This window comes from Plutella xylostella, chromosome 22 (assembly GCF_932276165.1).
Source record: "Plutella xylostella chromosome 22, ilPluXylo3.1, whole genome shotgun sequence".
In the NCBI taxonomy this organism is placed as follows: Eukaryota; Metazoa; Arthropoda; class Insecta; order Lepidoptera; family Plutellidae; genus Plutella; species Plutella xylostella.
In genome coordinates, this window is record NC_064002.1 from 9,830,368 (window position 1) to 9,844,076 (window position 13,709).

Genomic DNA, 13,709 nt, shown 5'->3' on the forward strand with positions numbered 1-13,709 from the left:
AGATGATTGCCGACCTCCGATAGGAGATGGTACCCAAAGAAGAAGAATATGAGATATAGTAACATATTTTTACAGACTTTCTTGAGATTTTTCTATGAAAACATTGCATACCAATGGTCGTTGTATTTCTTTGATATACTTCATTTAATTTGAACACAGTTATATCATTGAATGAAGTTCTAAAATTAAATATTTAAAAAGGCAACATTTGGAACGCCAACATCACAGGTCACGTGACGTGACGTTGTGGACGTGTCATTTGAAGACGGCTCGCTGGCGGCTTTGCGCACGTTCATTTTCGTAAAAGTCCAGTTGGAGTGGTATTATTGAAGAAAAGTTGAATGGTTTCGGTCGATTTATTAAGTTAATATTATAGTTAGGATAGTTAAATCTCAATAAATCAAAATGGGAAGTGAGTATACCGCTTATTTATTATCAAAAAGTGCTATTTGTGCCTTTGAACTAAACTTCTATATTTGTGATAATCCTGGTGTTAATTCGTGGTTCCTGTGTTAAAATGTGTTTGTTAACGCTGTTTCTTTACCTTTACAGTCAAATTCCTCGAAGTTATAAAGCCCTTCTGCAGTATACTGCCAGAAATAGCGAAACCCGAAAGAAAGGTAAGTGTGGCAACAATTATAACTTTCTGAACCGTATATCTCTTCCTTCAGGCTATAATCCCTGCTTAGACAAAGCCCTTATCACCTAGAATCTTATTGTTAAACTTCTTGTCTTCAAATAAGTGAAAGTAAAAGTGCCAACAATACACTTTCAAACAGGTAGAAGGTACCAAATTATAACTGTAAATTTCGGCCTCAATGACCTATTAAAGTGTAAATATCTAAATTGCAAACGTTTTTGTTTCAGATCCAATTCCGAGAGAAAGTATTATGGACTGCCATCACTCTATTCATTTTCTTAGTATGCTGTCAGGTAAGTTTCTATTGAAAACTGCAATATAACCTATAAAAATATCTACTTGCACCCCCCAAAGTATACAAATGCCTAAAAAAACAAACAGATGCTAAACGGACACTATGTCAACTTTCAGATCCCCCTGTTCGGTATCATGTCGTCAGACAGTGCGGATCCCTTCTACTGGATCCGTGTGATCCTGGCGTCCAACAGAGGAACCCTCATGGAACTCGGTATCTCCCCGATCGTGACATCTGGACTGATCATGCAACTGCTGGCTGGAGCCAAAATCATTGAAGTCGGTGACACACCCAAGGACCGAGCCCTCTTCAATGGTGCACAAAAATGTGAGTACATAATTATTTCGCTTGTTTTAGAATATGTATCAAAAATCTTTTTTATGGGTTTTAAAGGTTATGTCAACATTGGCCACATCACCATTATCAGTTGTTAAATGTATTATTTGATAACATTATCATTCAGGATTGAATTTTTTTCAGACATTATATTTCTAAGTGTACGTAACCGACCTATAATTTGCATTTAAATTGTATAATAATAAGTCAATGAACCTTAAGAAATCGAATTACTTTGTGTATCAGTTTAATGGCAATTATTATTTAATATCATAATTAACTAACAATACTTGGTTATTACTTATTAGACTTTTTACATTAGTTAATTATTAATTAGAAATATCTTTCTCATTAGAACTCTTAAGAATTTTACTACAAATGAAATAGAAAGTCATGTGCTATGAATTTTGCACTACAATATGTGGGGCAAATTGCCAATTTGAAAATATCAACACAAGGCAAGCCGGGCGCTCTGCCAGCACTCATTCATTTATTTACATTTCCTATAATATTGATGCTGAGACACAATTATATGTATACTTTTATAAATATATAAATCCAAGCCATGTAAATCCCAACAGTGCTGATATGCAGGATGTCTATAATTCTGTGTGAAGACATTATCATCTCTTAAAATGTTTCTTATATGGGCATATATGTATTATGTTACAATAACTGGCATAAGAAGTTAGCTGATAATACCATCTTCCCACTTTGATTGAACTACAAAGGAAAAGGAGATAAGATGTCTAAACTCTGAAGTACCCAAACCTGCTGAAGTAACTCTGCTACTCACTTGTTAAAATATTTTTTATTGTTTATTTTGCAACTTAGTGCCCTTTCAAATCTAATCAAGATCACAAAGATGATTTCCAGAAGTATTCAACCATATAACTTACACAACAGATAGTAACAATCCTAATCTATTCCAGTGTTCGGCATGGTGATCACGGTGGGTCAGGCCATCGTGTACGTGATGACTGGCATGTACGGAGAGCCGGCCGAGATCGGAGCCGGAGTCTGTCTGCTCATCATCATCCAACTGTTTGTCGCTGGTCTCATTGTGTTGCTGCTTGATGAGTTGCTGCAAAAAGGTTGGTTTTGTTGTTTTAGATAACTTTTCAATCTATTAAAGAAGGCAATAAACTCACGGTTGGTAATGACAAGAATATCATTCAAAATGATGCAGTATAGAGACTATTGACACATCATCATCCCATAATCATCCACTGACACAGGTGTTTCTCAAGATTCTCAACAGCAAATATGTTTGTTGCTATACATGCAATCAAATTCATAGGATATATCCTACGTCCTAGCGATTCCGGGAGAAATACTAGAGCTTGACTAGAGTTTCAGTAGTGATAGTAGATTTACCAAACAGATTAGTGACATTCACTACACGGGGTGCGCCGGATATAAGGCATAGATAGGTGATACGTCATTCGAAGATGCTCTTTGTGTTTCGTGAACCTCAATTATACCACCACTATTCCTTTCAATGGTTTTACGTAGTACTAAATATTAATGAAGTATGTGTTATATTCCAGGATACGGTCTGGGCTCGGGTATCTCGCTGTTCATCGCCACCAACATCTGCGAGACCATCGTGTGGAAGGCGTTCTCCCCCGCCACCGTCAACACTGGTGAGATATACTATTTATATCTATCTCTTTATTTACTTATATGTGCAAAGAATCAGATAATAGAGGAAAAAGCACACATCACTCTTCAAGCAAGCCGGCGACGGCGGTTGGATTTACTTACACGGTTTGAAACAGTTATTGTCAATAGGGGTTTAAAAGTGGTGAAAATTTTGTTTTCAATTAATGTGATTTCAGTTAAGGTCATGGCAGATCCATATAAGAGAAAGGATTGACCTTATGTATTGTTGTGTTGGCAGCAACCATGTTGGAAAGCAAAAGTTTAAATATAATTGATAGTTATTTGCACTGTCGATCGGCGTGTATGCCGGTGCGTATGTCGCCTTTGCACCAGTGCCAGAGCGACGCGAGGAACCAGCTAGCCCCAGCTCATGCTGAAGGCTTTCCTAGATACCTCGCTACATTTGTAAAACAAAAGTTTCAACTGCGAAATTTTCTATAAAAAAACTACTTTCACTTCATACTTGGGTTACATTGCATCTCTCAGTAACCAACTGGGTCAAGGATAAAATCTAGAGTTAGGTACTCTTATAACTAACAAATTTCACTTACTAACTATAATAGTGAACAAAAAAATCATCATCGCCACCAATCGTTACTACTTTTACTAGCTGTTGTCGTTATAAGTTTTTTCTTTAGATTTTCCGTTATAAAATATATTGACCTTCGTTTTCCAAAAAGAATTTCGTCAAAACATATTATTAGCTAAACTGATTCAGCCAACAATTTGCAATGTATTGATATCATGTAAACTATTAGGGTCCATAAATCCTTTCCAACCTTTCGACTTTTTCTTACAATAAAATTAGACTTCATCATCAGCCAATAATCATTCACTGCTGGACATAGGCCTCTCCCAAGGAGCGCCACAACACTCGGTCCTCGGCCTCCTCAACTAGACTTAACCCCAACCCTCCCCCCCAGGTCGCGGCACAGAGTTCGAAGGGGCCGTCATCGCTCTGTTCCACCTACTAGCCACGCGCCCGGACAAGGTGCGCGCTCTCCGCGAGGCCTTCTACCGACAGAACCTGCCCAACCTGATGAATCTGCTGGCCACTGTGCTGGTGTTCGCGATAGTGATATACTTCCAGGTTTGTGCTGGTTTACTCTGTTTAACCCAAAGTAAAGAGGGGTGTTATTTATAAGTTAAAAAAGGTGTCTGTCTGTTATAGCTTAACAACCAAAAAGATGAAACGATTTTCGTTTTTTCTACATTATTGTAGGGAGGTTTCTGGTGCGGATTTCTTTACCCACGCAAGGATGTCCGAGATTTGGTTGCGACTAGCATATTTTTAACACGCTTTACGAATTAGACAAATGCTGAGCAATCTTGCCTGAAATCCGCACTATGTTAACTCCCTTAGCTCTAAGTATTTTCATAGGGTGAAATATTATTCGACTTTTTTACTGGAGCTGAATTTTTTTAGCTTGTAAGAGTGGGGATATGTTAAATATTGATGCACTGACGATCGGCGTATATGCCGGTGCGTATATCGCCTTTGCACCAGTGCCATAGCGACGCGAGGAACCAGCTAGCCCCAGCTCATGCTGAAGGCTTTCCTAGATACCTCGCTACATTTTAATATAATCGTTTATTTACTTCAATGCCAATATCACTACCGTTTTTGGTGGAACTAATAACAAGACACCATAAATTCGGGTCAATATTATATTGAAAGATTTTTTTTTTACAAAAACAAGGAAACTATTTATTTTTATAATTGTTTCACACAAATATCACTGAAATTATTGTTACCTAATATACTTACTAAATACCAGTATGTTAGACCCCATGTTGCATTATTTTTGTAAAAACCTTTCAATAATAAAATTGAGATTGCCTATTACTTTTACCCCCTTATTCATAGGCAAGCTTTAGGACGTTTTAGCTATTGAACTGTTTTGTCCTTCTCTGTCAAAGAACAAGAGAGGGACAAAACAGTTCAATAGGTAAAACGTCATAACATTTCTATGAAACAATACCTAACCCTTCTTTACCATACTAACCTGACATTCTTTTCCAGGGCTTCCGCGTGGACCTGCCCATCAAGTCGGCTCGCTACCGCGGCCAGTACTCGTCCTACCCGATCAAGCTGTTCTACACCTCCAACATCCCCATCATCCTGCAGTCGGCGCTCGTGTCTAACCTCTACGTCATCTCTCAGGTACGTTTACTGTTTTTTGCCGTGGATGTGAAATAGATGTGTTATGAGTTTGTTGTTTGTAGCTGTCTGTGTCTCTACGTCATCTCTCGAGTACATAAGAGGTGCATTTACACACCTACTTGGCTACGGTTTTTAAATACAGCTGTTATAAATTTGTTGTTTGTATTTGTGTGTCGGTGACAATGGAGCTACGGAAACACAGGCGGTAATGCGGGTTTTCTTTGTTTGATTAAAGGCGTGATAGAGAATTTAATTTTGGAAATAACAGTAGATATCATAATTTCGTTCGTCGAGGTTGTTATGCTATGTCAGAAAAACTAAACATACTATTTATATGCATCTAATTCCTAATTTGTCAACCTATAGAGGCTTTTTTTAGTTTATGTATATTTTATGCACTGTCGATCGGCGTGTATGCCGGTGCGTATGTCGCCTTTGCACCAGTGCCAGAGCGACGCGAGGAACCAGCTAGCCACAGCTCATGCTGCAGGCTTTCCTAGATACCTCTCTACATTATAATTTTAAAACGTAAAATACTACGATTCCTAAACTACTCGTATAATCACTATATCGTGCAAAGATAAAGGTCAATATAATAAATCATTGATGACGGTTATTTATTGTCTTGCAGTAATTTGATCTCTGATGATTACATTACCTGCACATAACTATTCTTACTGGTACTTCGATGATATTTATGATAAAAATAATTATCCTCCTAACCTGTAAGTCCTATGACGCACATAAAACATCAAATTCAATGAACTAAAGAGGACGACCGCATACACAAAAAACCTTCATATTCATAACTGTAAAATGAAACTTAGCAAAAAACAATTTATCGTTTCTCCCACCAACAAACCTAACGCTCCCCTTTCCCAACAGATGTTAGCCGTGAAATTCAGCGGCAACTTCCTCGTCAACCTCTTGGGCGTGTGGGCGGACGTCGGCGGCGGCGGCCCGGCCCGAGCCTACCCCGTGGGCGGTCTCTGCTACTACTTCAGCCCCCCCGAGTCTCTAGCCCACATAGCCCACGACCCCTTCCACGCTGTGTTGTATATCTTCTTCATGCTCGGCTCCTGCGCTTTCTTCTCTAAGACCTGGATCGATGTGTCCGGGTCTTCGGCTAAGGATGTAAGTTGAACTTTTTTTGTGGCAAATATTTTGTTCGCGCGACATTTGAGGGGTTAAGCTGTGTACCTGCCGAATTGCTTATCAGTTTGATAGTGATTATAATACTGTCTAAATAGATGGGGAAACCCTTTTTTTAGTTCGAAGGTAATCTTATAGTGAAGGAAAACATCGTAATCATTTGGGTGAATTGTACTCATTTAGTTAGCAAATACTATTGTACAGTGAAAAGCGAACCTGACTGCACTGACCTTCAGGAATTTCACTGCGAACCCATTATTAGTTCATCCACCTTCAAGAAACAGTTGCAAAATCTTTTATTCATTCAATCAAATTTGCTATACAGCTGATAGTGGGGTCAACAAACTTAGACCAATTAAATTATCGGTTGATGACCTCTTCATAAAACCAAAATTTCTAACGGTAGACCAATTATTTAACTTTGATATCACTATGACAGCATGGACTAAAATGCTGTAAGTATACTCAGTATACTATACAAGTATACATAAATCACTGCTATAAATTCCGTTTTCAACTGTTTGACAAATGCTACACAGAACAATCCAATGCTAACCCTTCCCTCTCCTGCCAGGTGGCGAAACAACTGAAGGAGCAGCAGATGGTGATGCGCGGCCACCGAGACAACTCGATGATCCACGAGTTGAACCGGTACATCCCCACGGCGGCGGCCTTCGGAGGCCTCTGCATCGGAGCCCTGTCAGTCCTAGCTGACTTCCTCGGGGCCATCGGCTCAGGCACCGGTATCCTCCTCGCCGTCACCATCATATACCAGTACTTCGAGATCTTCGTCAAGGAACAGGCGGAAATGGGCGGCATGAGCACACTCTTATTCTAAGCTCGATAATCTCTAGGCTGTATTTGTTGTGTATCTGGGTACCTACAATGAATATGTACTGGAAGGTGTAGAGTGTGTTAGATGTTTAGTGTTGTGTACGTTCTGTGGAGCGAGTGGGTTATGTGCTATTTATATGAGATGAACTTTATAATAAAATAATTTAAAATAAAGTACAGTTTTTCGTTTTCCTCATGCCCCGCTGTGGCCTTAGCTCACCCGTTGTTGATTTTCCAAGTATCCATCCATATTTCTAAGTTAAATCTTTTAATTAAATCTTTAGTTTGTTATTAGTCTCTAAGCTTCTTTGGTAGTACGCTTCTCTCCAACTTTGTTAAGATGGCGGTTCTTGCAAAACTTAAGTTTGTATTTAAGTTGACGTTGGATACGTATTTTTGGCTCACATCTAAATAGGTACAACTGTTGTATCGAACTGAATTATTTTGTAAATACGTAATCATATCAAATTATCACATGTTCTGTATTAATTCGTCAGGCAGAATCGTTTAGTGATAACCAGTAACAAACATTTAATTACATACATGACAGATTTTTTATTACATAGTTTTTAAATTAAAAGTTTTATAAACTTACAGCGGTTTTCTTATTTCAAATCACATACCACTACATTAGCTAAGATACAGGGTGAAGCAAGAACAAGCCTATAGTTAGTTAAATGTAACTTTATTCTCCGCATTAGACAGACATGCAAGTACAAGGGCGAAAACAACTTATTAACTTTCAAACCTGAGCGCAGAACCACGACTGAACCAACTGAAGAGCTTATAATTATAACTGCAAGTGAAATGAGAAGTGTGTCAGCCGTGACCGCTAGCTCAGCACAATGGAACTGCGCTCTCATACAACAATAAAAACATTTCACCATTAGAATACACGATTGGTAACAAACTTATTTACAAAACAAAAAAGGGGAATACACAACTAATTTTATATATACCTAGGCTTTTTACAAATGTACGGGAAAACGTAAGCTGGGTGTTTAGAATGAGATCTCATTGGAATAGCCCAAGAATGGTAAGAGATAACGTTATACCGATACCGTTACATGTTAATTTACAATACAATTGCCATAACTGGTGTTTAACTTATGGCACAGCACTTACGTGTACCTAACATTGATACAGGCACTTTTTTCTAAGTCTTAAATACAATAGGGTTGCAATTTATTGCTTTACATTTAAATAGAAATTAAAAGTTTGTATGTTGACCAGCAAGTAAGGTGTTGGCTGTTTGGTCCCTTACCAATTGGATAGAGAAGCTTTCTCACGGTGACATTGCAACTGTATTTGATGGAAGACCATCGTCCACCCTCTGGTGGAAACAGTAGGATACATGATGCCTCAATGTAGGAGACCTATTTAAAATTCCTATATTTTATATAAACCAATAAATGGAGGGATAACAAACGGTGCAAGAACCTCTCCACTATAGAGTATTTCAATCCAATCGATTGGCTAAGTTTAAGAGCAGTCTTTCTGTAATAGTTTTCAATCGAAATTCTAACTCACGATTTGTTACTCCACCGTCTAGATATTGCATTAAAAATAAAATTATAAACGTACATTTCATTATAGATCACTGTTATGCAGTATTAGTCCTCGCAATTTTATAATTCGTTATATTCACAATATATTTTTACATTACATCTAAATTAGTCCTATTTCTAGGCATCCCACCGGCATTACATTTCCTAATGATGAGGTATATCTTTAAAAGCACTAAATAAGTTTGCACATTTACAAAGCTATATATTGGTGTTATAATGATAAATACCACTATTATTGCAGAGTAAAACTTGATTTTCTTAACATTGCATACTGTAAAGTTGATAATGATTACATAAAAAAACATAAAAACAAATGAAAAACATAAAGTTATGAATATTAAAATATTTATTGAAAACATGTCTGAGAAAAGGGAGATTCTTTTAACAAACAAAAATAAGTAAGTATAATAAGAATAGTATAACAGTGCCGATTGAGTGCTGAACAAACTATGAAGAGCGAATGTGTGGCGACAAACTAACGTTCAACCACCACAAGGGAAAAATATGTGTCCGACCGGTAAATTTAAGAGTTACATACATCTAAAAAATTAAAACTAATATAATAATCTGCCCTAAAAGTTGACTGAATCGATAAAATATAAATCTAAAAAAACAACAACGAAGGTCAAATTTTGAGCTGCGCTAATCGTGGAGTGTATTTACTACGGGGGCGTCTGTACAGTGGGGTTGGCGGCTGGCTAGGCGGCCGTGTCGATCTCGTCCTGTATGCCAGCCGGGTTGTCTGTGGCGAGCTTGGCGGGCGAGGGGTAGGGCATGGTCTTCATCTTGCGCGCCTCCCGCCGCTGCTTCTTCTGCTGCATGACGAGACGCAGCTGCTCGAGCTTGCACTTGGTCTTGTTGTTCTCCAGCGCCAGGGTCTTGGCGGTGTCGCACTGCTTGCAGGCGGCGTCCCGGCCGGCGCACGCCGCGCACGGCTCGCACCCCCCCCCGCACGCCGCCTGGCTGCACCCCCCGCACTTTGCCTCCTCCTTAGTCTCTTTCTAAAAACGAAAATGTTATCGTCAGCACGTGGACTGATAAAGAGTGGCGTGTTAGATAAGACGCGGAGAAAATAGTGTTACGATGCGACGTGACAAAATCGCGTTCGTTTTGTAACTTTGCGTTTGGTTAGTAAATTGTTTATGAATTAAAGATTGCGTGTATAATTTTTGTTGCTATGGACGGCGTTAGGTTGGACGGTCACGGCGCATTAACATGGGAACGGTGGAAAAACAGCTGGTTTAAAATTGGCAGTTTTTACGTATAACAACGGATAAAGGGAATGAATGAAAACAGCTGGCTCGCATTGTGACCTTCCGAAAAGTGTAAGTTTGCTAAACACAATGGCGGATATCACAGTGTGAGAAAAAAAAGGGAATTTACCTGCGACAAGGCGATAGGTGGAGTGGCGCAGAGCAAGTCGTTCAATATGTGTATGATTGTCGAGATGTCGCGCTTCGGCCGCCCGTATCTGCAAATATACACGTAACACATTCAGTACATGGCTATCAATCACATTCAACAATATTTAACTTCAGATAGGTACACATGCCTAAGTTAATTGGGAAAAATGTTTAACTAGCTGCCAATATTGAAGGCCAAAGTATATTCTTACAGTTTTCCAATAGAACAAAAACAAGAACTATGTGAAAACCTTCAACTTACTTTCTCTCTTTTATAGCAGTAAATACGCAATAGTTTTCAGGCATAAAAAGTTGAAGTCCACTGAACCTGGTCAGCCACTTGAACTTTGTCTCTGATAATAGAGCTGATAAAATGTTAGAATTAGTATCGCCTTGTGCTCACCTGTCTTGCAGCGCGGGGTTCAGAGTGCCAGAGAACGTCCCGGAATATATTCCTTTGCCATGATGCTTCATGGACTCTATCACAGCACCGGGACCGACTTTGGTGCGAACTGCTGGCTCCTCTGTATTTCTGAGATCAATCTTGTTTGTCAACACTTCCTTTGATAGCTTCTTCAGTTTCTGTGTTAGATTCTTGGAGGCTTCAATGATGTCTTTTGCTTCGACGTGGCGGGGGGGTACTCTGTATCGGCGGGGGGTCTCGGGGGTGCGGAAGGTCTCCTTGGCGGTGGAGGTGGAGGGCGCGGGGTCGCCGGCGGCGCCGCTCGGCTGCAGGATCAGCTTGCGCGGGTTGATGAAGTAGGGCTCCGTGCGCGACGTGGACGGTTGCGCCTGCGTAGTATCCTGTCGAATCTGCATCTTTTTCTTATGTTTATTAACCACTGACTGCATGAACGCCTTCTGCTTGTTCTGGCCAATGGGATGCTTGAACTTCGACGTTTTGTGAAGCAAGTACTGAAAGCGTTTAGTCTTTAAAGGCTCATTTATACTTTGGAAGGAAGGCAGTGCTCCGGAGGCGGTGGACTCCTGCGTCCCGTGACTCATTGTGGCAAGGTTGGAGATCTCTCTGTCCATCATCGACTCGTCCTGCTCCTCAAACAGTCCCTTGTCTACAGCACTGTTGAACAGATTCTCCATGGGGTACTCATCGATGGTGCTCTCAGCCAGAAATGAACTCTGGTCGGTGAAGCTCTCTCCGTCATCACTGAGAGAGCTGTCCGGGGTAAGGGAAGACACTGGTGGCTGACTCGGCTTCTTACTGCTTTTTATTGGTGTTTTGTGTTCACTATTCATTTTATTTGATAGGAGATCTATCAAGCTAGTCCTTACAGAATTTGCGATAGACTCCTTAGTTTCTGAGGTAGTTGCATCTAAGGGGCTGGAAACTAAATTTGATAGAGATTTAATAGGCGACTGGTCATTTTCTACTGAAGTGTCTGATAAGTCTGAGACTGTACAGTTGGAAGTGTCCAGTAGTTCTTCTTTGTCTATGTCGAGGGAGGCTGATGCTTCTTTGTCAGTATCTTCTGTCATGTTACGATAAATATCAAAAGCATTTTTTAGCATTTCTAAGTCTTGTTTTAAAAACATCCTCTCTTTTTTTGGGGGTGTAGCGCTGCTTGTAGAAGTGGAAGGTTCAGAATCACTGCTGGTGGTCTTTTCAGGGGTTGTCTGTGGGGTGGAGGTCTCAGGCTCCTGCTTGGAGAAGCGCAGCGGCGGGGCGGCGGCGGCCTTGCTGGCGCCCTGCCCGCGCAGCGCGCGCGCCGCACTCAGGGTCGACAGCTGCAGCTGGATCAGCATCATGTGGTCGCCGAGCCGCATCGTCAGGTTCAGGGGAGACTTGCCACTCAGGAAGTCATTCACTTGTGTCTCATTGAGGGATTCTAGAGCTTGCATCACCGAGTTCTCAGGTCTCTGGCTCTGGAAAGGAATGTGGAGTTTTAGGCTAAGCACAGTGCAGGCTTATCTGAGTGTGTCATGCGAATGGTAAGTTATCTAAGGTGATTAGCGTTTGACGCGAGTGGAGGTGGGTGGACACGTGATACTGACCAGCAGCCCCGTCTCGACGCTGGGCAGCAGCACCACGCGCGCGCCGTCCCGCAGCCCGTTCTCCTCCAGCGTGCCCTCCCGCAGTTGTCTGCAACAAACAACGCACGCTCGATACACTAGTCAAAGGACGCGGATGCGTCATCGAAGCGACGCAACATTTCCGTAATCTGTTTGACAATAGAACCTGACGCGGACTCACCTTTCGCGATGCAGCAGGCATATTCGGTCCTTCGACACCTTCAGTTTCTTAGACACGAGCTTTTTAAGGTATTCCACAGTATTTTTAACACTCAGGCTGATAGTGAAACTACCACCAGTCGTAGTTTGTATATTCAGCGTTATGTCCGTCGTTTGGGGCGAGCCACACCCGTACACTTCAGTTCCTGTAGCACGCTCCATATTTTGCACATAAAGACACTAGAATTTCAGTTCTATCACTATTTTAACGGTGCACGACCTTTCTTAGATTACACAGCTCTTTTATTGTAGAATAGAAATAACAGGGTCACACGCCAGACCCCCGATTTGATGTGGCTGCGGTGTGACCAGTCGATGATATCCCGTTAATTTCTTTTTCGCAACAGCTGATGCGAAGCGCTGCTACACTTTTTCGTTCCGTTCCAGGTACTCGAAATCATATGGTGGCCCTTTGTTAGGTGATTTATTGCTCAATCTATATTAAACATTACTTTTTAAATAAAGACGCTATTAATACAATATATTTATGTGCAAACACAATTTATTAAAGCAAATATACAACGCTTTATGTTATGAAAATCATTTTGTTAAATCGATAGCACATTACCAATCTGATGAAACGGGTCGTAAACGTCATTGATTCGTGACGTCATATGACGCTGCTTGAAGCTTTGTGCGGGAAATTCGAATGACAAAAACAAGATGCTTGCTACTCGTTGGGGACACCCTAATTTCCTGTTTCTTTACAGCGCGTGCTCGAAAAACATGGGAGGGAGGCCTAGTATTTCAATAATTACACACTTACACACATTAAACATCTTTATTTGTAAACTTTCCTCTATTCCTAATAAGATAAACTCAGTGCTTCTCAATCGAGAGGTCACGGGGTCAAACTCCAACATGTGCAAGGAACTGAGGTATTAGTTGTACTCCTCAGACATGTGTATATTGCGGCGCGTGCACACTCATGATGACGCGACAAGCAGGGGGCGTCATCGATTCTATTCACGACTCAGATTTCGCTTTGGAAATATAGCAGTCACAGGTTATTATTCTAAGTAATTGTGATTAGGTCTGCACGGGATTCGAACTCGGGACTGAGCACGAGATCTACTATTGTCACTGGACTACAGTATATCCCTAACATCCAAAGACCAATATAAATACCTACCTACTACGCTATTATGGAGACTGATGACGTGATGAGGAATGAGAAGTTGAGGACCACATTGAAGACGACTGTTTAATGGTTCTAAACGGGTCATGTTTCTAGGTAGAGTTGATACCTAGTTATAAATTCAAATATTTCAAATTGACTGCTACAGGATGAAAATGTACACGCCTAACGTAATTATTAAGGAATTAAACAACACCATAAACCGAAACCCCATATATTTCAGCACCGATAAAAACAACAAACTTAACAGGGTTATCACAGCAACAT

At 40.6% G+C, this 13,709-nt stretch overlaps 2 protein-coding genes across 2 annotated transcripts; one reads left to right on the forward strand and one right to left on the reverse strand.

Moving 5' to 3' along the window:
- Positions 1-251: 251 nt before the first annotated feature.
- On the forward strand, positions 252-7,260 carry LOC105392625 (protein transport protein Sec61 subunit alpha). Its single transcript, XM_038122427.2, has 10 exons — positions 252-412; positions 553-620; positions 868-933; positions 1,052-1,262; positions 2,204-2,365; positions 2,822-2,917; positions 3,860-4,026; positions 4,960-5,100; positions 5,986-6,234; positions 6,827-7,260. The coding sequence occupies exons 1-10, from the start codon at positions 406-408 to the stop codon at positions 7,088-7,090; spliced, it is 1,431 nt and encodes a 476-aa protein (XP_037978355.1). The 5' UTR covers positions 252-405; the 3' UTR covers positions 7,091-7,260.
- Positions 7,261-7,754: 494 nt separating this feature from the next.
- On the reverse strand, positions 7,755-12,652 carry LOC105389200 (midnolin homolog). The gene is made up of 5 exons (XM_038122426.2): positions 12,267-12,652; positions 12,068-12,155; positions 10,461-11,938; positions 10,038-10,125; positions 7,755-9,655 (listed from the first exon to the last, which is right to left on the reverse strand). Exons 1-5 carry the CDS (start codon positions 12,464-12,466, stop codon positions 9,353-9,355), a joined length of 2,157 nt encoding a protein of 718 aa, XP_037978354.2. The 5' UTR covers positions 12,467-12,652; the 3' UTR covers positions 7,755-9,352.
- Between the last annotated feature and the right edge of the window lie 1,057 nt (positions 12,653-13,709).